Genomic DNA, 24071 nt, shown 5'->3' with positions numbered 1-24071 from the left:
GATTATAGTATAGTGGTTAGCACACCTTGAAGCTCCCCATGGGTTAGCACACCTTGAAGCTCCCCATGCACCAGGCTTCAAAACCTTGAGAGAGCAAAAAAATTTGCCTTTGCTTTTAAACCACTAAGACCAATGACCTATTGTGTGGACTGCCACTTACGCTTTCGGTTATATTTTGATGAATAATAAAAAAAGTTCATGGACTGAATTAATCACTTCTAATATTAGTTGAATTGTAACACCTAGATAAGAGGATGCCTACTCTCCTTAAGACTCTATTTGGGAGATAGAATTTTGATCAAAACTAAAACAGTAATAAAAGATTAGGATGAAAAATTTAGAATTTAGTGACTAAAAGTATGATTGAGATAGTGGGATGTAGGGGACGTAATGATACGCTTGAATGTAAAGTTTGATCACTTTTTGCCACAGCAGTTTTAGTCTAAATCGCTATAAGGCTTAAAAGATGGCCTACTGATGTAATCGAATTAGTATTCAGGTAGGATTTGCCACCAGTAAAACATAATTTGATTTTCAACGGATGCAAATGCTGCTGCTTTGGATTATTCCGTGTTCCTGATTAGAAAAGTTGCCCGGTAATTTACTCTCTTCTACAGTCTGTAAGACGATTCTGGAAGAGCCGTTAATTAAGATAACGAATTCACCTCTGCCCCTAGCTATAAGGCTTAAAGATAATCAAAATGGCAGCTTAGATAGAATTTAATCTAAACAAAAAGATGAAAATAAAGCAGTACAATACTATTTATATTTTAATGGAAAAATAAAAATATATATATTATTTTTGCAGTAAAAATTAAAAGCACCTTTTTTACAATAATGTTAGTAAGAAGCTCAAGTTAAAAGGAAGAATACACTGTCAAGAATTATAAAGAATTTCCATATTTATAAGAAAATAAGAATTTTCTAAACCAAATTAAAGAATGAAAAACAATTATCAGTATACATCTAGAACAATTAGATAGATTGAACTGAGGAACCAGTGCTTATAAATGGAATGGTGCGGTATTGTCTGTCTTTACAACAAAGCAAGCAAGATTCCTTAACAGCATAAGTTCATCGATCTAAAGATACACCAATGTCAAACAAAACATCAAATGCAATTGAGCAAATGACTAGATATCCATTCTTTGATGGCGAAGTTCTAATTCTGTTCCCTACGACACAATTTACACACTACATTTCTAGCAATCAAGAATTGCAAACTTAAATTTTGTACAAAAACTGCTCGCTGTATACAGAAGCACGTTTCAGCAATTATAGGGCATCGTTTTATCAAAATGTAAGCATCCGAACTAGTCTACTAGATTTGTAAACGCATCAGCCAGAAGCTGCATCATCCAGCTGAGTCCTGCTAACAAGGGTACCTTCTTCCCATACCTCGTTCCACCTATGAAGGGGCAAACACCATACAAAAATTATCTACGGAAACAAAAAATTTATGAAACGAGGTGTTTCTTGACTTAGAGAAAAATGATGTAACATGAACTGCAGTTGCATCTTTGCAAATATCTCGTAGAGGTGAATATCTATCCCCCTAAGATTCTAAAACCAGTTCGTATGCACTTAACACTTCATCTACCTCCATCATAACTGTGTTGGATGGTGCCACCTCAAGTGGACACTTGACATTTCTACTAATGACATGTAATTTTCTTTTTTAAATAGCACTTAAGAGTTATTTGTTCGCAGAACACCAAATGGAACTGCAACTAAAGTTGCATATGAAAATTATAACAGGTCAAATAAGTATAAAACTAGAACTGTTTTAATTCAAAATTAGATGCAAATGCCAAACCTAATCAATAAGGGCTTACAAGTACCTTGATCCGTCTGTGTCTATGTACAAGCTATGTCCATCTCGCCAACCATTTTTGAAGTTACCAAAATATATACTACCACTTTTGGAGTAAAATCTCCCTTCACCATTGGCCTTCCCTTTCCAAAAGTTTGCGAACCAGCGATCTCCGGAACTAAAATAGAACCAACCCTGCACAAATGCATAAAAGATTTCATCAAGGAGAAAAAAAATCTATATATTAGTTTTAAGTGTACTGGTCACAGAAAATACTAAGTAGGTACTATATTAATAAAAAAGGAAATATCAGATTTAGGTTGCTATACTTTTTACTAAACTAGACTAGCTATTTTAGTTTAGTATATGCCTATAGGGTTCAGTATTAAACAGTGCTAAGTCGATTTTGAAGATGCAGATGCATCATGTTTCTGGTCTTTGTATAGTTGACTGGTGCCAACTGATACCAACTCATATTGACACATGGTATTCTGGTCTGCAAAAAAAATCCATTCCTTGCAGGCACCAAAGCCTCAACACAAATCGAAACTGTAAACTTTGATCTTCACAAAGTAAGATTACAACTAAGATGGATTCTTATTCTGCCAAAACATTCAAATTATTCAGCTTGTTTTTCACATGCACTAGGAGGCATTTAAATTTCTTTGAGAAAACTGTTTAATACATTCTTATAGAACAAATGAATTCACGAAAGAAAAGTAGGGCAATAGACAGTATTTCTCTAAAAGGAGGAAGATAATATTATCCACCAGAGGAAACTCCTATTCTGCATTGATATGAATGGATATCTATATTCATATTTTACATAGCAGTGTGACAAGTGTCTTTTCTATTATTGTATAGTGTACAGATTATTTTATAAAGGACTATGGAGCAGAAACCTTATTAGATAGCTAAAAAACCTGTTAGCAACTACATAGTATGAACAGTTGGATAATGAAGGATTTATGGCATTTGCAAAAAAATATCAATTCATTGACTTGTCAATAAAATACAAGCTGAACCATCTATTCTCCGGCCTAACAAGTATTGATTATTGCTATGTAGACAACTTTTATACCCCTTACTACACCATTGATGATTTATTGCCATTACTATTGAAACTAGGTGGCACAAGATAGTATAGTACAGGACTGTATATAGAGCTAAGTCAAAAGTTACCTTCCCATGCATAAGATCATCCCTCCATGATCCTTGGTACACATCACCATTACTGAAGTAAAATGAACCAAGACCACATCTCTTTCCATTGTGCCACATGCCATCATAAAAGCATCCATCCTTGAACATTAGCCGACCCTAGATAAAGTTGACAAGTTAAAAATCTAATTGGAGTTTAGCAAAACAAAACATGAATTCCATTTCATAGAAGGGGAGCCGTGGCACAACGATAAAGTTGCCGCCGTATGACCTAGAGGTTATGGGGTCGAGTCTCAGAAACAACCTCTTGCAAAGTAGGGTAATGCTGCATACAATAAACCCTTCCCGAGACCCCGTATTGACAGGAGCTTCGTGCACCGAGCTACTCTTTTGATATAGAAATATACCTTTCCTTCAGGTAAACCTCCCTGGCATCGTCCTTTATAGCTCCCCCCTCTATATTGTATTTCCAGGACAGGCGTCCAACTCTTCTGTGATTCTCTTTCAGCTTCCTGCAAAATAATTGTGAAACATACTTCAGTCAACTCAAGTGACTCCCCATCACTTAGTTTATGGGTGACATGGGAGGGGGTGAGTCTTCTCAATCTCCAATAGAACCGTCTCTATATAGGGTAAGGTTCATCAACTATTTATAAATTGCTGCTGTATTAGGTCTTCAAGGTCAGTCTTAAAGTCTAGTAACTTCACCAGAATTACCCTTGTATCAGGTCTCTGCTAGGATGATGTATGACTAGATCTTAGGATATAGTTCTCCCGTCTTTGTTTTTCTTTTATGAATTTTGAGTTTCAAAGTCTATTGATATTAAATTGGATTTACAAAGATTAATTTCATAACCACAATTTTTTTCCTACTGGATTATATGCTGATCGGAAGACCCTAGCCTTATTCAGGTCAAAAGGACATGGCCAACCGAACAACCTGTCGCAACCAAATAAGAATTATCTTTATTTTTTGTGCCTTCAGCTGTCTTGGTTATCTCGTTGATGGTTAAATGATTCTTCTATTTGTGCCAAAGAGGTTATTATCTTGCACTAGATCATGAATTACTTTATTTTCTTCATTTATGCTCCAATCAAATGAACCTAAAAGAACCTTTCAATGTCAAATATTTGCAAAAAAGAAAAGAATCAAAAGCACGAAATGTTTTTAAGTTGCAAAATTTCTTATGGGGCGACATTGGTTAATAGAGATACAACAGTATGCTCACTTGATGGCTATCAGATAGATATCACCTTTCACTGTGGGTCAAACATGTTGATAAATAGATGCCATGTGCATGCTTAGTCACAACTTGGTTGTTGTTATTTATTTTTATCAAATCATTCTAGGCTGTCAAAGAAAATTAGAAATTACCAGCATAGAAGCAGCACGGGCAGAAAGCAGCCCACCATTTTGAGATCCATTCAGATTTCTGCCTTTTATTAATGCCAATGCGGAATTATAGATTTCTAGTACAGCCTCCATACCTGCTTCTGTTAGTACATTTCCAGAAGCAATAGATTGTCCACTTGTGGATTCTTTGGCATTGTTATTATTGTCAAAATTTTCCAAAACACTCAGATCAACATTCATTGAATAACCAGAGCACAAAATGGAGGTTTTTATACCAATTGGAAGACTCAAGATTTCTGTTTCAGTTGCTTTACCATTTAAATGTAAAGTACGCTCCTTAGCCCACAACTGTGCAATATGGAATCCAGGGTCATCACTCAAACTGCTAGGTGGTTCATTCTGAATATTTGCATCTGTTGAACAAAAACAATGCAGTTTGATTAGTGGACTTGCCTAAAAAACATAAACAAACATATTCAAAATAAAGTTAGGGTTTGACAGGAGAAGACACTTTTGAATTTGGCATACCATGTTCTGTTTCATAACTATGTTTGTGCAGAAAATTGGTATTGCAATCTGATGATTTAACTTTATGTAGGACTCTTGATTCTCTGCAACAAAGCGACAAAGACCAAATCAATTACTATATTCTCCAATATAGCCAAAATACATAAATTTGATGTTTTACATACTTTCCAGATAATGTATTTTCTATTTCTTGAGTGCATTGATTATGATAATCAACAGCACTACTAGCCAATTCAAAATTTGAGATCTCCCAGTTCTCTGATGGGTTGGATGTGGATTTTGAAGCACAAACTGTCATATCTTCTTTAGATTCAAAGAAATTCCCACCACCCATGAGGGAGGACAGGAATGGAAGACGAAGAGCTAAACTCATCAATACTCCCCTCTTAGGAGAAGATATTTTCTGATTACTGATGACAAAATAAAGAAAAGTAAACATTTCAGAGAGACATTGCTACAAACAGGCCCTACTGAAGAGAAACCAAAACAACATATATTAAAAAAGACATTGACAAGTCATAGCCTGATTAGAGAACTGATGCATTAGCTTGTTAGGCCTTGAAACCTTAGCCAAAATGTTAACCTAAATCAGGTCGTTCGTCTAGACATATAGATCTATCCAATTGATCCATACTTCTAAATATGGGACTATAATAGCTTGTTACAGATATTTACAAGGTCTTCTAACAAAATAGGTTCTTCATACCTATAAAGACAAGATCTGGTTCCTTTGGCTAGTCATGTGTCTTAGTATGTTGATGATTATGAAAGACAAGATCCGAAATTGAAGCTAATACAACACATCTAGGATAAACTCTAGTATTAGAGGCATAATTGAATAAATGAATAAAATCTGGCATACATAAAGCACTGCATACATAGATAAGTAGAAAAAGTTCACTTCCCATATCCATACCCCACAATCAGAAGAGTCGTTATGACTAAATTCGACTCCAGTTGAGGTTCTTGAACTTGGGAAACAATGATTTCACTTTTGCACCGAGAAATTTCACGGAACATAACAATGGCAGAGTGCAGATCACTTTGGTCCAAATAAGAAGCACTTGAAAAGGTAACAATAACTAGGCCATTCAAATCCTGTTCATCAACAATGACCATAAAGTCAATATATATAAGTTCCATCACATAATCAACCTGATATAGGATAAACTATTGGATTACATATGCATCAAGTTGTAGACTCATGAATCAAATTGGAAACAGCTACAGTGTGATCGTTCATTTGTCTTCTCCTTACATTTAGTGTCAGAATTTAATACGAGTATTATGACATATGATTGCAGCAGATGGCATTCCAATTGTGGCACTCACAAACCAAACCATAACATCTAAACATGATGAAGTCCTGCCTAATTTTTTTTGGGAAAAATGTTAAAAAACAATTGTGAAGTGGTATTATTTTCAGTAACCCTCAAATAAAAACAAGGAGCATAGAATTTTTTTTAAAGAGACTAATGATTCACATGAAACAGCCAGAAAGAGCAGAGATAAAACTGTCAAGAGACTAATGATTCAAATGCAATACACAAATGATCAAAAACCATTCGAGTAAGTCCAGTACCTTTATACCACCAGGAAGAAAAGGACAATGGAAAATGGCCTGTTTAATTGATGATTTAATATCATAACCAGCTCCAAAACCAGATTTAGCTTCACCATTTCTGCGTAAAATCTGTTCACAAAAGCTACACATAGATAAGGGGTGAGAAAACAAATGAAAATTTATTGTAAATGAATGATGCCCTACTTTTACTACTTCCATTGATTTAACTTCTCTCATTTGCAAATTTGTTAAACTCTGATATTTGGCAAAGCTCTCCTGACAATCAGAAATGAACAAAATGATCAGTAAAATTTGCCAGAGCTCAATATGTGATCAATTGGATGCAAACTTACAGATATCATAACAGATATTGTCCACAGGGCAAAGAAGACAGCACTATTTGCAGTTTCCATAGCTTCAGCTAGAGTTTCTACTTCTCTCTTCAGTAAAGTATCTGCTTCAACCACTGCAAGTTGAGAGATAGAGAAAATACTGCAAGTAGTAAGATAAAGTATAGAAAACTATTCTAATTACACATGCCCAATGGCTATGATGCTAAGAAACACCAGATTCATTGCAGGATACTTCGAATCTAAACTCAGTGAACAATCATATGATTAAAAACAAAACCAAATTTCAGTATGATCTATAATTGGCTACCAAGATAGAAGAATGAAAAACAACTGAATTCTTCACCATTGTCAGAAGCCAAATGTTAGCTAATCTATGTTTAACAATCCTGTTTCAATAAAGGTTCAAGAATAATGATACTGCGACAAAAAAGTGTTCATCATACTGTGTCACTTAGCACTAGACGTCCACTTCAACCACTGTAAATCAAGAGTTAGAGAAAATACTGCAAGTAATCAGATAAAGTATAGCAAACTGTGCTAGTTCACACGCCCAATGGTTATCATTCCAGAAATTCAAAACCTTTTGAATTCCATTTAGTGTGCAATAATATGTGGCTTTCACTAAAGAAATATTTCCAAAGACCAACACAACCATTTCAAAAGAGAATCCTTCAAATTTTGTAGGTTCAATTGGAGATCTCATGTAGACTCCTATTCTCCATTAGCAGTATCCAGAAGGGCTCATGAGACTGTTAACACGCTAAGAATAGAAATGATTGTGCACTTCTAGATATTCCTGTGTTAGTGGGTGTCCATAGCAGCAGTGGATGATGGCCAGATGTGACTCAAGGAAGAATCTAACAAAAGCTTCCTCACAAACTGCTCGAATCTGAATTAGCCACTGATCAATCCAACCTTTGAAACAAACTTCCTCGTTCTCAATCTACTATCCTCCAAGTGATCCTTGGACCATGTGTAGATAACTCCAGGCCACAGTCGTCTAGAAGTTTGTTAAAAGCTAAATATCTTTGATGATTGAGTGCTCACCTCCTTGATGCTCTTCAAGACTTCTGATATCAATAAAATCAACAATAGCAACCCAAGGAGCAGAGGCTATAGCAACCCTTGGAGCAGAAATCTAACCTGCAATCTTTCACAGGCTCTGATCTATTTCTCAATCTAGGATGCCCATTTACCCCAAACGCCACCAATCTATGCCATCATCTTCAATTCTGGATAAAAATGAATGGTGCTGTGATTCTTCTACGTATAGACTAACCTGATCTTTCCATCAAATCCAGCTACCTTTAGCATCCACTGAATTTCTGAAATTCTATAAACTTAACATCTATCTCACAAGCTCTTTGCCCACAAATATGAGGTCCGCCAGGCTCTTGACTGCAGGTGTCTTACGGAAGAATATTAGCAGTGTTATTGTTTTATATAAAGCTGAATCGATTCATGTATCCAAACTCAAATAATTGGGACAAACAAGGTTTCAAGATGATGATAAAAAATCTTTCGACCTTCTAATTAGAAGAATCTCTTTTGTATTTGTCATAAAAGTGCAGTGTCTTAACAATTATATTGATTGATCATATATTTACAAAATGAATAATCTTAATTATGCCTTAGATATTAGAATGATGTGTGTTTGAACTGCTAATCATAATATCAGATACTGAAAATTAATGCTACAATAAATTTTAAAGGTCGAGTATGTTTTGGAAAAGTATTATTTTCTGGAAAGTAATATGTTAAATTGTAGGATCTTCTGATCCTACACTCTGATTCTATTCACCTACATTGTTCCTAGGTAGGTAGAATCTCAATACCGACAAAGTTGGTCAGCACATTGGTTTCTATACAAAATTATTGAAATGCCCTTGAAAATATCAGTCAGTAATACTGACGGTAAAAAGTGGATAGGCTTTACTCTAATTGATCTATGATGCATTTACCAATATGCAAAATATAATAAAAACAATTCTGAATTCATATATACTAGATTCAAAGAGATTAGGTTAGTTTCACGTCAAAACACAAGTAAGTTTCATCAATTTGAGTGGATATAAGTGGCATAAAGCTAAATTGATAAATAGAAGATTATATTATAAGGTTTAAACATTAATGAGATAAAATTCTAGAACAAATAAAAAAATAAAAACCAACTTACCAATATAAAAGTGTGAGCAAGCTTTCAGTTTACGCTCCAGATATTCTACCTGCAGATTGATCCAGATACTTTCAACTTCCATTGGAATTCAATAACTTCCAGAAACCAGCTAAAGTAGCAACTGGCGAGTTCTTAGAATTGTTTTGAGAGTCATCAAGTGTTTTTTACACTATCGTGTGCAATACCAAACATCTAGTGAGGATTTTGGTTCTCAGGTTGATTAGTGAAATACACTAATCAGAACCATTTGTAGGGGAAAAATTCCAAGTAGCTGACTGACTTCTTGTTTTCAATTAGGCACTGAAATAACAATGATAGTTTCCATAAAAAAGGTTGACAACAAACTGACATAGCTATTGTTAATAGCAAGAACAACCTTAAACTCATTGCAACATGTTACCACGGCACACAGCCCATTTCATGAGACAAACACTATTCCTTCTTAGATGAAATATGAGAAACTACTCAACTTCAAGGATCTGAATTGGCAGTAGCTAACATGTCCACTGGACTTGTCTGCCACTGCAAATGTAGCACCCTAGCTATACAGAAAAATAGACAATGGATTCATGCATGTAGCAGAAGAAGCAAAGGGAACAAACTAGATCAGTAACGAATCTGATAATTCTTCCCATTTCAGAAAGGAAGCAAACTTCCAATCTCAGCATTCCATTCCAGGACGACCAGTAACTAGATCCAGTAGCAAAGCAAGTGTCAGGATCAGGCTAATATATCTTGCGCTGAACAAGAACTTCCAATGCAAACACATGACTGCTTTCTTGCGTACAATTTCCACTTAATAGTTCATTGTTCATTTATCAATTGCAGGATAACCCTCCAGAATGTTTGTAAGGAAATCTTCTTTGTTATATACAGCTTACCAGAATATAGTGTCAATGTTCAAAATTAAGCAAATATACAATACCTCCTTCAGCCGTCTTTGTCCCTCAAACATAAATGGCTTTAATAAAATTGCAACAGCTAGGCCACCAGCTGACTTAACAGCATCTAAAAGTTCTAAAGCTGTAACATGATCGAGATCATGACCTGAACTTGCTACCTAAAAAGAGGGGCATAAAACACAGATAGTTATCCATGAATAAAATTTGATATTCAATAAATATACAATACTGACATCAAGTTCACTCTGATGTTAAAAGCATGATAGTAAATATTATTAACCTATCATTTCATGTGCAGCACACTACCATTTACTGCTTAGACTGATGTACATAAATGAACAATGTAAACTTTGAGCTTTAGCAGTTAATGTAGGAATTTTTGCCAGTTTGTGGTAGTACATTTGAGTACTTAACTAGAGACTGCATCATGTGTTGGTACAATTTGACATGCTAATATGCATGCATAGACCGGGCATGAGATAACCATAGTAATTTCTAACATCGGGGGCAAACCACACACAAAATTGACACACATGCAACAAGACCTGAAGAGATAAAGGGCAGCCCGGTGCACGAAGCTCTTGCTAATGTGGGGTCTCAGGGAAGGGTCGGATCACATTGAGTCTATTGTACTCAACCTTACCTTGTATTTTGCAAGAGACTATTTCATGACTAGAATCCGTGACCTTAAGGTCACATGGAAGTAATTTTAAGGCTCCCCTTCCAACAAGACTTGAAGAGATAAAAAAAAAAGTGCAACCTGTGCACGAAGCTCCCGTCATGCGGGGTCCCAGGGAAGGATCCATTGTACGCAATCTTACCCTGCTTTTTGCAAGAGGTTGTTTCCAGGATTCGAACCCGTGATCTTGGTCACATGGCAACAAGACTTGAAGAGATATTGAAGAAAATTTTAGTAGCCTAAATTAGTCATGATAAGCCTATACAGTGTAGGGAAGAAAGTGGCACATTTTCGTGGCAAGAAGTTATGCATAGCACTAGAACGATGATGCTTAGTCTCTCGGTGATGCTTAGTCTCTGATGGAGGAATTTTTATACAACATAAAAGCCTAAACTAGAACTTCCATGTATTCAGATTGAAGTATGAAAACTAGGTGGTGCTCAGCCAACCTGTTTTGAGCAGTAAATTTCTGGGGCTTGGACATGCCCCTGAACAAAGTCCAATTCCATGAATTGTGTCGACAATTAAAATAGAAAAATAGTAATTGTGAAGTGGAAGGGGAGCCTTGGCGTAACGGTAAAGTTGTTACTTTGTGACCAAAAGGTCACGGGTTCAAATCCTGAAAACAGTCTCTTGCAAAAAGCAGGGTAAGGCTGCGTACAATGGACTCTTTCCCGGGACCCGCATGACGGGAGCTTCGTGCATCGGGCCGCCCTTTTTTTTTTAGTAACTGTGAAGTGCTTCAGTTCCAATCCAAGAAGCATTTTCATGTTTCATATGTCAGAATGTTCCAAGTAACCATATTTTGCATTTGAACCAAAAGTGGTAAGAAAACAAACAACCACAGTAAACCAAAACTCCCAACTATTAGGATTAGCCACATGGATATCATAGCTATGTAACATGGTCAATAATACCAGGCCATTCATTTAGACCTCTTTTGATTATGTTATAAGTAAAGTTTTCTTTCTTAGAGAATACTTAACCTAATTAATTTTACTCATAATTAGACAGTTTCTAAAGTTCTGTTTACACTAGCAGAAGAAAAGGATTTCTGCCAAAGTGTGCAAGAGAGAGAGAGGAACAGAATTCAGCTTCTTCTCCTCCAACTGCTTGTAAAGAAACCATGATGAAGGATTCAGTCCGCTTCCACAAAAGCTATTTTGGTCAAAAAACTTCCACCCAAAATCAAGCAAAAGTGACTAGCTTCTATGAAAGAAAAGAGAAAATGACTTCTTTGATCCCAAAACCTCATGGTAAAAGTCTAAAATCCGGCGTTGGTGGGCACTAAGGAAGTTTCTTGTGTAGGTGTCAATGTCGCCCAACTCTGAGGTTGGGCTGAGGAGGTTGATGGTGTGAGCAAGGGTAACACTGTGGAGGTTGGCCATGAGGGTAAGGGCTTTGATGATGCCAAGGAAACCTACATTGTGAGGGAATCAATTCACTAAAGAGGGTAACAGTATGGGTAGAAGCATTGATTAGTGTTGAGGAGGTTGATGATGAGAGCAAGCATGATGCTGGTGATGGTTCATGATGAAGAGCTCAACAATGTGAGCTATGGTGAAGGAGACATCAAACTCGCATTAAGAAAGGAGGTTGTAGATCCCACGAGGAAGACAAGGGGAAAACTTGTCATTTGATTTATGCCATCTCTTTCCTCTTCCTCTTCCTCTTCCCCTTCCCTTTGCTCAACTAACCAACATTTTTCCCTCCTCTCACTTTCCTTTCCCTTCTCTCCTTTCCTTCTATTCATTCCCATTTCCTACCTCTAGGATAAACTTAAGGCTACACTTTATTTTCAATTATCTCTCCTAGCAATACAATCATTGTCATATGCTACCACTCACACTTTTCAAACAAGTCATGTAATAATATCATCATCATATGCTAGAAAACACTAAAAGAAAATATTGAAGGTCAAAAGATAAGTGTACAGACAAGAATAATAGCTGGAGGGCATGGATGTGATAGCGGAAATTCCAATTTTTTTTGAAGCATATCTGTCATCAAATAAATTACTTTATTAGTCTCCCAAATGCAAGCCAATCAGATAGTTATATGTAACGCTGAAGACTAATTGTACTAAAAAAGAAAACCATCAAAATCAATTTTAAAAAGCAACAACATTTTGCACATTCAGATCATAATTACAGTGCATATGAAGAGCATAATAGAAGTTAAATTGCACTGTGAAATGCAGAACTGTGGGCAACACATGTTCCACTAAACATATTGATAATAAGTGTGCAGTGTACAAATAGTTTGTGTTTGGGTACAGATTAATATTTGACTAATTCACATAGCTACAGACATTCAATTGATAAAACATCATGCTTACAACATATTTATTTATCCTTCTTATCTATTGGGATCACCATGGACAGCCCAACTCCTCCAAACAGGAAAGAAGTTTAAAGTGATCCAAAATGACCTCTTTTGTCTCTCTTTTATATATTTGTAATTCTTTTTATACTCTCATCTACGGTATTTATATGGTATCTTTCCATGATTAAAAAACAATCTTCTCTAATTGTCTTTCTTTCTATCCTGTCACCATCTTCCTTGTTTTGTGTCAATTTGGTATGAGAGCTTACTTGTATCAGGTATTGGCCTGTCTCAAAACTGCTAAACCACAACCTGTTCACAGCTCTACTTCACCACCTATCAGATCTGCCACCTAGCCTCTTCCTATGCACCAAAAACCAATAAATCACCACCAGATATGCCAATCTTTTCCCATGTATTTCCCTAGTGGTCAACCAACTGCAGCCTTCAGCAACACCATGGATGATTGTCACCTCTCACAGAACTGAAGCTGCATTTGCCAACCTAACCAACTACTAATTCCCTCCACTGGCTTCACCTGCTATAAGACTAAGTAATCTCAATAGTATTCTCCACATCACAATGCTATAAGGTCAGTGATAGTCACTTACCAGTCAAGGCACTAATATAATGTTAAATTTGATCGACTAACCATTCATCCCAAAATTTCCTGCTTTTATGAATGAACCCAGTCTATACATTTATACCCTACCAATTTTTATTCTCAGTTAATAGTAATGGGTAGATTAGTAGTCTTTATGTGTAATATTATTTTGCAATGTTATCATGATTAAATTTTCCTTTCTCTCTAATTCTTCTTCACCTCTCTTTTCTCATCTGTTGTTCTCTCCCCTTCTTCTTTGTTATTCCTCAACGTTGGCATCACATGACAAAAATGCTCAAGTTCTCAAAAGAACCAATTGTTGGTTAAGTCAGTTTAACTTTGAAAGGCAACCAAGAACAATCAACCTAGTATAACAAAAAAAAAATATATAGTATTCATTTCCAGTAAGTATCACTTCTAAAATATCTGTAACCAAGAAAACATTGTATATGTTAACTTTGAGTAGAACAAATTTATTTCCTTACTCATTCGTTGCATACAATGATTCAATGATCAATGTACAACATTATGTAGATCTACTGCTTTGTTGAAAAATCTAAGTTCATTTGAAATCATATTAAGCTGAAAAGTTAACTCTATTAGGATTACGAAGGCGCAACGAAGTGATTTAGAAAGTTTCCAAAACAGATGGCAGTTAAAAGAACCTGTTCCACGGCACCTCTGGAGCTTAAGAGAACCTCTCGTTTGTATAGTCCTACAATAAAGTGAAAGATTAATACATTATGGAAAATCATCGTACTGCAATATATTTCTGTTTAACCGCCAATTCTAGCCTACATTGCATCGGAATTACGAAAAAATTGGTACAAGAGAAAGGAACAAAGAGAGCGAGAAGCATTTCTGGCCACTCACCAGAACCTAAGGCGAGATTCGGAGAACGAGGGCGAATTCAAGCAGAATTCGATGAGCGCGTCCTTCCTACTGCCAATCCCTATGACCTCAACCGGCTCACTCCGGTCAATGCGCGCGCAGCCCAAGGTCGTTTCTGCTTCCACCCGGAGTCGCAAGGAGGGTTTCCTTCGCCGCGCGCCGGGGAAGTCGCGGCGAGCACTGACGCCGTACCGAGAGCTTGGCCTAGAAAGAGACGCAACGGAAATGGATAACGAGCTTCTTCGAGAGAGAGCCTCCATCTCCATGGACTCCAGCGAGATAGAGATCAGGTCTCTCCGTCGAACGAGGAGGCATTCGATATCCTCGTCTGCTCGGTTCGGCCAGTACCCTCAAAACTCTGCCATAATTTTACTTTGCACCCTGAATTATCATATTTGAACGATTTGAACAACTTAGTTAAAATTATTAAAACTTAATCAAAATCTTATTATAACAGTTAATTAATGGTTGCCACGATAGTTAATTAATAGTTATTATAATAATTTAATAGCGAATTTGACTACGTTAAAATAATTTTAATTAAATTTGAACGATTTGAACTAAATTAGTATTGAAATTTTTAATATTCTGCGTATAAATTTCTTTCATACGATTTGAACTATGATTCTCTTCATCGATCTGAACGGAAGGATTGGTCATCACATTAGATTGGCTCAAACTGAAACCAATTCCACAAAATCATATATAAACCAAGAAATGTAAACAATAGTTGAAGGCTTGAAAACTTGACTGGGCAAGTTGGAGAAACTAGGATCTCTATAGCACAAGTTAAAGTCCGAATCAGAAGAATTGAGCGACAATTAAAGCATTTATGAACTGCTATTCAAGATCATAAGAAGTTCTTTTCCATTGCGAATAAACTTGAATCGCCCACTTTTGATTGGAAAACAGAGACCCACATGACATATTTAGATTGGGCCTCTACCATGGTTGAATACTTTGTTCATGTTTACTTTCTCAGGCCAAGCTCTAGAACACAAACAAGAGCATGATGCCTACTCGATAACTCTTGATCGAGTTACATATAACCGTCACACAAGACAAATCAAGTGCCACAAAATTTTCCAAGTTCCACTATTTCAAGACTGAGTAGGGTTACATGATTGTGGCCGAGTATATGATCAAAGCTGATGAGTTTGCACTTGGGCACTTTGATGCAAGGTTGAGGAGAACCATAATCGCATTGTCTTGATTGAATTTGGGTTACCGTTGATCTCCAGCAAAGGCAATAAAAAGGCACATAATTTGGTTGCGAGTACGAGATCATAGTCGATAATAACCATGAGAAAGAACATGAGATAGAAGGACCTCAATGTTAACTGAAAGTTAGTGGCACAAACTAGATAGCAGTCAGCAAATTTACATCTTACGGTGTTTTATTGTAAACAAATCAACCATATGAAAGCTCATTAAAAGATTAAAAAGAAATCAATATTTTTTAATTTGTAACATCAATAAAACAGCAACTTTTCATTAACGTTCTGTAATGCTAAATAGATGCATGAATTACATAAGGAATTCAAAGAATGAACCCTGGATAAGTCACATAAAAATTTCAATTTCTTTCATGCAATGCAATGAAGAGATAAGATCTCAACAAAGGATAATTGTCGTGCAGCATTAGGACTCTTTTCAAAATCAGATTCATAATCTCACATGTTATTTGCCCCAGCAACAATATGTTTTCAATGGGAAGGTGAAAAGGAAAAGACAGGACACAGTTAAAGTCAGTGAGGATGATGATGATAGGAGCCATGAATCTGCCAAGGGATCAAGAATGGCATGCTGCTGAGAAGGGAAATAACATTGCAAATATGATCTGCCTTGACATGACAGGAATATTCTGATCTTAATTAAGAAACAAAAGTAGAAGACTCAACATCCCAAATGGAAAACATATCTCTCAAGCCATAGAATAAGATATTGCTCACCGTTTCCAGAAAAATCCTGCAAGTGGCCTCAGTACAATCATCTTTTGAAGCAAAGTCAAAAAAGTTGTGATCGAGTGTTTTTAGTTGCTCTATAGTCGTGTAAAGTCAGTGAGTCAGATCAGGGTCATTAAAGCAGCTTTGCAAACAGTTTGATTATTGCCCCCTCCTTGACAAATTTCAGTTTTCAATAGTGTTTCCACTGAGACAAGAGTCCATATTATGTGGAGATAGAATTTCCAACATAGTTCTTGCCCTACCACTTGATTCATTAACTGAATTTAGAATCTTAGTGCATGCTGAAACAAGAATCTTATAGTTTTCCGAATCTAGTTAAGTGTCAGGTAATGTAAATATGTCTAGATTATATCTGTCCTGATAATTGAATACTAATTCAAAGGGAAATAAGAAGCAAACTTTCTCCTGAGGTTGAACAGATTAGAGATTATTTCCATGAAAATTTCAACATGAGGTGTAAAGAATATTTTAGTAGAATAACAAAAGGCTATGGAGGAATAAGTTGTGAAAGAAAGAGAAAATGACATCTGTAGAAGAATGAGATAATAAATCAATCGCGGGTCTATCTACATATCTACATGTCCCAATCACCCTTTAACTTTTATCTTATCTCGGTCCTCTTGGCCCTGTGAAAATTAGTTTTGACATGAAAGGAAGACCAAGTCAAACATTGCGCATACCACATGGAAGTGGAGAGAATAGATAGCAAGGGATTGAAGGAGGCAAAGGAAAGTTAAGAGGAAAAGAAACCAACTTCTTTCCTCATGTTTGTTTGAAGGCATTCTATTAATTGATTAGGGGGATGAAAAAACAGAATTGTTAAAAAAATTTATCAAAATGCCTCTGATTCGTCAAGAAGATCAATCTTTAATCAATCAACAAATAGCAACTATTTTTTTGGCAAATTTTGTTAGGACGAAATATCTTAAGGATTTGGTTGATGTGGCTCATTTAGGACCATGAGGAAAAATGATAGCTTGAGCATTTTCACCTAGGTTTGGAGGTATGGATTGTGATGGTGCTCCTAAGAAGCATGTGGAGATTAGAGTGCCTAGGTGAGAAAAGTCTATTTCTCGAAGACAGATTGTGGTGTCCGAAGGGCATGAGGTGAAAGTTTGCTTGTTTTTCTCTTTCAGTTTTAGAGAATTTAGGAAGACAGTTATTTACACAGTCCAGCCAACAAGTTGTACACTTTTCTCTGTGCTTCTTCTCTAGTATCATATAGCCATTGATTCGCTCCATGGATGAAGATTTAAGTTGAATCATAATTCTCGTGCGAGGTTCTATTCTCAATGGCAAGCAAGGTGTTTGTTGAGATTGCAGTGATTGGTATCTAGGGCTTTGTAATGGGTGGATCAATTGATGTAAAAGATAAATGTGTTCCCAGCATAAAAACAAGTTTAGAAAATATTGACTCTTTTTTCAGAATCTCAGTGAGAGATTTGATTACTTTGGAAATTAAGGATAGAAAATTTATTAATACTGTAGAATATGCAAGTATTTGAAAATTAGAAAGACTATCATATAAGAGTTAGGCTACCTAGAAATCTAAGGTGTTACATGCTGAGTTATATCATTAACTAGATCCATCTCAAGAAAAAGTATGAAATTCTAAAGAAGCATCTGAACGCTTTCCAAACTTGTGTATGAGCTAGCTAAGTTGAAGAGAAAATATGATCTGCAAAGCTTGATTAGACTTTGATCTCTTCATTGAATGATCAGATCATTATTATAAATAATAAAATCATTGATCATATTGTTTGCTTGGTTAATACAATAGACAATATTGTACAACAATAACAACAACTAAGTCTTATCCCACTAGGTGGTATCAGCTATATAGATCCTGCTACTTCATTGGATTATATCCCCTATTATATTATCATCTATATTTAAATAAATTTTATTTTATTGTTCCTAAATAAGTCTTTTTTTTGTTCTTCCTCTTTCAAATTTGATTTGCATATTAAAAATATTTTATTTTATCTAATTATTATTCGATTACTATAAATTTTATTGATGTGACACGGATGGCAAAACATGATCTTCACCTGAAGGAGTCAATTCTCACGTAGAGAAGAAAAGTGAAAAATCTAATTAAAGAATAAGACTTTAAACTCCTTTTATAAACTTAATTCAATAGTAAATAAGGAAATAAAATTTATAAATAAGAAAATATGATAATTTAGTAGGTATTTTATAATTAATTCCTATTAATTATTTAAATAAAAAATATTAATTACCAAATAACAAAAAATCAAATCTCTAATTACTGCAGGCGCTTTATTTTTTAATTTTTTTCAATTTATTTCCTTTTATTGTTGAGGTGCCAAATTGAGATTATCTTCAATTTCTTTTTTTTTTCAATTGTTGACTATTATGATAATTTATTTCCTTCTCTATATTAATTATTAATATGATATCAAATTAAAATGAAGAAAGTAAAAAAAAAATTAGTTTATATTTTCTGAATTTTTTTAAAACTTTTCTTACTTGATCTACCTAATCTTTATTGATTCCATATTGTAACACCTAAGTTTTTGGAAAGTCACATATGGATAACAATACCAATTTTAACAACCAGCACAATGGGCTGACATCTATATTTTAAACACATTGATAACAATCTACATAGAATGTTCAATGAGATTGATTTTAGAGGCGGTTTATGGATAGTGTTTATAAATAATGATGGATTGGCCTTAATCAAAGCATTTTCCAATATTTCAATCCTTCCTTTTTATCCAAATAAACAAAATTTAAAGTCACTTCCTTCTTCCCCTGTCAGCTTTCCACCCAAATAAGCAAAATGGAAGTATTGTTGGCAAGTTTTAACTTCTGGAATTCTTACATCCCATTCATACGTAACTACTTGTTCAATAATGGTTCTAACACAACTCTATAATCTTAGAAGTTGCTAAAATAATGACCCACATGTATTAACAAAAGGTGCACATTTTTTTTCGTAATCTAGGTATCCAAGTCTTATGATCTGACTAATCATGAAAGTGACTGGCCTAACCTCACGAAAGTTTCCCACCGGCCACCGGGGGTAAATCTAGAAACACGTGGAGGTCCACACAATGACCTAGCGGTCCCAGTGGTTCAAATGCAGGAGGCGAATTTGGGTTTTGAATCCTGGATGTATGGGGAGCCCCAAGGTGTGCTTCCCGGTGCACCAAAAGGTGTACACTTGAACAATTGCATGACAATTTTAACAAACTACTATTCGATAATAGATTTCTTAAAAAGTCTCGTATTGATCCCAATTAGTTTTAGGCATTATATACTTGGAAATACAAATGTCTTGTATGAATCCTAAACTCTTCCCCTGTACATCTTTTTGATTAAATCAAATCCAACCTTCCCCTTTATCAAAATATGTTAGATACATTGTCATATATTTTAGGGAAAGTGTAGAACTCAGTTGATTGATGAGAAAAGAAATACCTCCCCTCGACCCCTCCATTTCCACATCCCCATTTGCACCCTTTTTCCCTCTCTCCGTGTTTCCAAATAAATAGTACTCTAGTTTTTGAGACCATTTCTCCAATGATTACTTGTTGAACCGTTGCAGCAGAATTCTGATACAAGATATATCATCCTATGCCCTCACCTTATCCCAATTAATCTGATATTGATATGACAAATGAAGCATATCCTGCTATTCCAGCCAGCTATGGTGGACAAGTCACCACACTCAGTTTAGCATATAAAATTTACATTACAGTCTCCCTTACCATCTTATTTTCATTTTTACAATTTCCCCTTGTTTTGTCAAGTGAATTGCCATTTTCTTGGCATTTCTCTCTATCCTCCCTCAGATTTTTCTCTTTATATAAAGACCACCCACTCGTCCAGATTTCTAAGCTTCACCATTCAGTGAGTATAGTGTGAAACTATAGGAAAATTAACCGTGATGCAATACTCCAAAGCCTTGTCTGACCCTCCCCTCAAAGAAAGGTATGGAGCTTTCCTCTCCAACTCCTCCAACCTTCAATGCTCAGAAGTCATGGAGGAGTGTGAGCTCCCACTGATCGACATAAGCACGTTGAGGATGACGGATGATGAAGAAGAGAGGCGGCCTTGTGCTTCGGCCATTGCAAAGGCAGCAACTGAATGGGGCTTCTTCATTGTGATAAACCATGGGATCAGATCTGAACTACTCAAGGAGATGAGGAAGGAGCAGCAGAGATTGTTCGCCAAGCCATTTGAAGAAAAGAGCTCCAAAATCCTAAAAGGAACCTATAGTTGGGGAAACCCCATGGCAAAATCTCTCACTCAACTCCCATGGTCGGAGAACTTCCTTGTACCTCTCAAAATGATTATTGAAGACCAAGAATGGTGCAGCTTGGAGTTCAGTTCTCTTAGGTATGCATTCCTGAATCCACCTAAATTCAAAAATGCTTACCATCAACCTATTGCACCCATGAAACATTATCTTCATCTTTTCTTTTCTTAATCTGTTGTTTGTGTTTAGACATTTTCATCTTTTCTTTGGAATATGAGAAAACATAATCAGAGTTAGGGTAACACTCATTTGACAACTATGATGATTAAGTAGTAATGTTTATCATTTGCTTCCAAAGTTAGAATAATTGCCCCCCAAAACCAATAAATGACAAAATAACTCTAGTGTAAGATCAATATGATCAAACTATGATAAATCATAATACCGAAAGATAGTAGCATATAACTTATTTCAGGGAGACAATGGAAAAGCTGGGAAGTGCAATGACAGACCTTGCTCACGTGCTTGCAAGAGTTCTAGCTGAGAACTTGGGGTTTCCAGGGGATTTTATTGCCGAAAAATGCAGTATGAGCACAAACTATTTCCGCCTGAACCATTATCCTCCGTGCCCTCATTCACTGGGCACCTTTGGCCTATTGCCTCACACAGACAGTGACTTCCTCACCATCCTCAGTCAAGATCAGGTTGGAGGCCTCCAATTGAGGAAGGATTCTAGTTGGTATGCTGTGAAACCTAACCAAGATGCTCTTATAGTCAACATTGGTGATCTCTTTCAGGTATCTTCTGCACACAAAATATTGGCCATCCCATTCCTTTTCAAGGCAGCACTTTCAAGTTTCAAATTACTTCATTGATTAGCATTCTTTGAGATAACTTTTTTGCGGTGGTAGGGAACTACATAGTTAATAATTGCACCAGAGCTCGACAAGCCATGGCTAATGACATCAGTTCAATAGTAGTTCCATCCACACATGCATAGAATTAACCACAGAACAGCCACCTTTTATTTTAACTGATGCAGATGAGAATCTACCCTTCAACTATATGTTGATTAATCTGATTCGTTCCAGGCATGGAGCAATGATTTCTACAAGAGTGTAGAGCACAAGGTAATGAGCAATTCTGAGGCAGATAGATACTCAGTTGCCTATTTCCTTTGCCCATCAATGGATTCCATAATAGGGAGCTACAGTGAGCCTTCCCACTACAAGCAGTTCACTTTTGGTGACTTCAAGAAACAAGTGGAGGAGGACAAAAGAAGAACTGGAAATAAAGTGGGTCTTCCAATGTTCCGCTTATAGTTTGCATCTCGAGTAACCTGCAGCATATTGGGAAAAATCTAAGAAGCTACCAGATATTGACAAGAATAAAGTGGGTCTTCCAGTGTTGACAGTTGTAGGCATCATGCCAAAAGAAATAGTTCTATGAAAACAAAATTGACATGTTAAAGAACCCCATACGCTAAATCTGCCATTTTTACCATGCACGATGAAAAAAAAATTCTTCAAATCTGCCTTTTACCCGAAAAAGTGTATGTTGGTGCAAGTTGGATAAAATAACTAAATAACATCTGTAAGGTTAAGAGAATTGTAGGTTTCCTGTCATATACAATCAACTATAAACATTTGATATTAGTAGTGATCTGTATCTAACACTCCATTATAGTAAAGGAGGGTACAGGGGCTAGATATAAAAAGGTCTGGCTTTCGAACATAGAAAATAAGGAACACAACAAAGGTTAAATAAAAGAAGATGAAATTGTATCAAAATAGAACCAAAATGATTTCTTGAAGAAGGCGAGGGGCAACTTGATAGATAGAAAGATATCCAAGATACTTGGAAGTCAAAATCAGCAGCTTTCCTTTAGATTCAACTCACCATAGGACAATAATGCAGCTGGTACATCAACGACTTAGCAAAATTCACCATGCAATATGCCACCCACCACTCATTGCCACGAATCCGAATGTCTAATGTGCATCTTTGTTTCAGACTAGGTAGGAAGTATGAAAGGGAAAAAGAAATGTGCATCATTTTCCTTCCATGAACACCAAATAATGTTGAATTTTCTCAAATACATAGTAACAGTAAGCTAAACAAGTGCAGAGACAAACTCATCCACTAGTGAGTGAGATAGCATCAGTTCAGCCATACAATTTTTTTTTAAAAAAAAAAACTTGGGAATCAAACGATACCGATATGGATAATGGAAGCCACCAATGATGCTGTTATGGAATAATAAGCCCTAGAAAAGCTGCAACTCATATCACCGTGATTTGAGTAAAGTATCACAGGTTTGCCCGATTCGTCCATTCTTGAAACCCTTGAATCTGCAGGAATCCCAAGCGACGAAGACTCTCTCGATGGCATCGCTCGATTGTACGGCGGAACTCGGAGGCAAGCGGAGTGGGCGCTTGGCGGCGTTGTGGGTTGCGTTGAACGGCTACCGGGCACGATAGAACCAGGGCAAGTTCTGTGGATTTAGCTTCGATGCCATGGAGGATGGAGCCCCTAATTGTTTTTTTTAAATAATAATAATAAAATTATTATTAACCTTTTGGATTCAATAGTACCCAAAAAAAAAATCAAAAAGTTAGCGATAGAAATTTTATTTTGTTTTTAAATTTTAAATAATATTCTTTTGATTTTTTTTACGGAGAACTTTTAATTTATAATTAGTGATCATGCACACGCGTCGTGTGTGTAATATAATACATTGAAATCAATCCTTTATAATGAAATTATATTAATTAAAGTATTTTAGTATTAAAATACTAAAGTATAGTCATTAGGGTAAAGCACTTGACTGTTGAAAATCTGAATTATTTGAATCTTTGAAAATACGAATTGTTTGGATTTTCGAGTGTCACCTTCTTTGATCATAGTGTTGTCAATTCTAAAATGTGGGACTAAAAAGAACTATATTTTTTTATATAAAACAACCAGAGAAAATTAATGTTGAGAAAAATTCATAATAATATGCCGCAGCTGAGTCTCGAACTCTAGATCACTGATTGTTTCGCTCGTGGAATTACTAATAAACCTTGGAATTATATTTAGTATGAATAGAAAAAAGGATATTAACGTAAATTTATTTTAGGCTTTACCAAAGTTAGTTAGTAAAGGGGGAATTATATTTCTGTGCCTTGTGAAGGCGCTCATTAAATGCACTCCAGTGGCCGAATGCCACGTGGCGCTGTTGCCGTCATCGTACGGCGGCGGCGTCACGGGCGACGAGACCGAGGCGGTTTGAAATGGACGGCCAGATAGAGTCCTTGGTTTCTGCGACCTACATCCGATGGCTGAGGTCGTTCGGGCCCAACCCTATAAAGCTCTCGCCTTCTTCCTCCGCCGCATTCCTTCTTTCGCGTGCCCAGAAGTTTTCCCTGCCGTGACCTCTCGCATTCTTCCTTCGATCTTCGTCTGCTTCCGTAAGGTCCTTCTGCCATCTTCTTTTCATTTCTTGTTTTTCCTCGTGCTTTCTTCTTTTCTTCGCGTTCTC

At 36.1% G+C, this 24071-nt stretch overlaps 2 protein-coding genes across 8 annotated transcripts; one reads left to right on the top strand and one right to left on the bottom strand.

Moving 5' to 3' along the window:
• Window positions 1-980: 980 nt before the first annotated feature.
• Window positions 981-23071, bottom strand: LOC121980637 (protein ACCUMULATION AND REPLICATION OF CHLOROPLASTS 3-like). Of its 7 annotated transcripts, XM_042532756.1 has the most exons (18): window positions 22765-23071; window positions 21061-21887; window positions 14333-14731; window positions 14125-14174; window positions 12469-12530; window positions 9875-10009; window positions 8950-8998; window positions 6774-6886; window positions 6625-6696; window positions 6439-6549; window positions 5773-5954; window positions 4857-4939; window positions 4643-4741; window positions 4350-4513; window positions 3382-3486; window positions 2996-3133; window positions 1842-2008; window positions 981-1408 (listed from the first exon to the last, which is right to left on the bottom strand). In XM_042532756.1, the coding sequence occupies exons 3-18, from the start codon at window positions 14614-14616 to the stop codon at window positions 1339-1341; spliced, it is 1884 nt and encodes a 627-aa protein (XP_042388690.1). In that variant the 5' UTR covers window positions 14617-14731; window positions 21061-21887; window positions 22765-23071; the 3' UTR covers window positions 981-1338. The 7 variants fall into 7 exon arrangements, 6 of the variants coding, with proteins under 6 accessions (XP_042388690.1, XP_042388686.1, XP_042388689.1 ...); XM_042532752.1 differs by having other exon boundaries at window positions 4350-4741; XM_042532755.1 differs by having other exon boundaries at window positions 4350-4741; window positions 6774-6874.
• Window positions 20057-21870, top strand: LOC121980638 (gibberellin 2-beta-dioxygenase 8-like). The gene is made up of 3 exons (XM_042532759.1): window positions 20057-20688; window positions 21024-21345; window positions 21640-21870. The coding sequence occupies exons 1-3, from the start codon at window positions 20237-20239 to the stop codon at window positions 21868-21870; spliced, it is 1005 nt and encodes a 334-aa protein (XP_042388693.1). The 5' UTR covers window positions 20057-20236.
• Window positions 23072-24071: the final 1000 nt, after the last annotated feature.

Source organism: Zingiber officinale, chromosome 5A (genome assembly GCF_018446385.1).
Source record: "Zingiber officinale cultivar Zhangliang chromosome 5A, Zo_v1.1, whole genome shotgun sequence".
Classification (NCBI taxonomy): Eukaryota; Viridiplantae; Streptophyta; class Magnoliopsida; order Zingiberales; family Zingiberaceae; genus Zingiber; species Zingiber officinale.
This window is presented reverse-complemented; position numbering and strand designations above follow the sequence as displayed.

Bases quoted from the DNA above. Each gene is read 5' to 3' on its own strand.
- LOC121980637 (XM_042532752.1), bottom strand. From the start codon at position 14,616: ATGGAGATGGAGGCTCTCTCTCGAAGAAGCTCGTTATCCATTTCCGTT. The intron at 4,742-4,856 runs GTATGCCAAATT...TTTGTTCAACAG, and splicing joins TAGTTATGAAACAGAACATG to ATGCAAATATTCAGAATGAA. The intron at 1,409-1,841 runs GTACTTGTAAGC...GCCCCTTCATAG, and splicing joins ATAGACACAGACGGATCAAG to GTGGAACGAGGTATGGGAAG.
- LOC121980638 (XM_042532759.1), top strand. From the start codon at position 20,237: ATGCAATACTCCAAAGCCTTGTCTGACCCTCCCCTCAAAGAAAGGTAT. The intron at 20,689-21,023 runs GTATGCATTCCT...AACTTATTTCAG, and splicing joins TTGGAGTTCAGTTCTCTTAG to GGAGACAATGGAAAAGCTGG. The intron at 21,346-21,639 runs GTATCTTCTGCA...GATTCGTTCCAG, and splicing joins ACATTGGTGATCTCTTTCAG to GCATGGAGCAATGATTTCTA.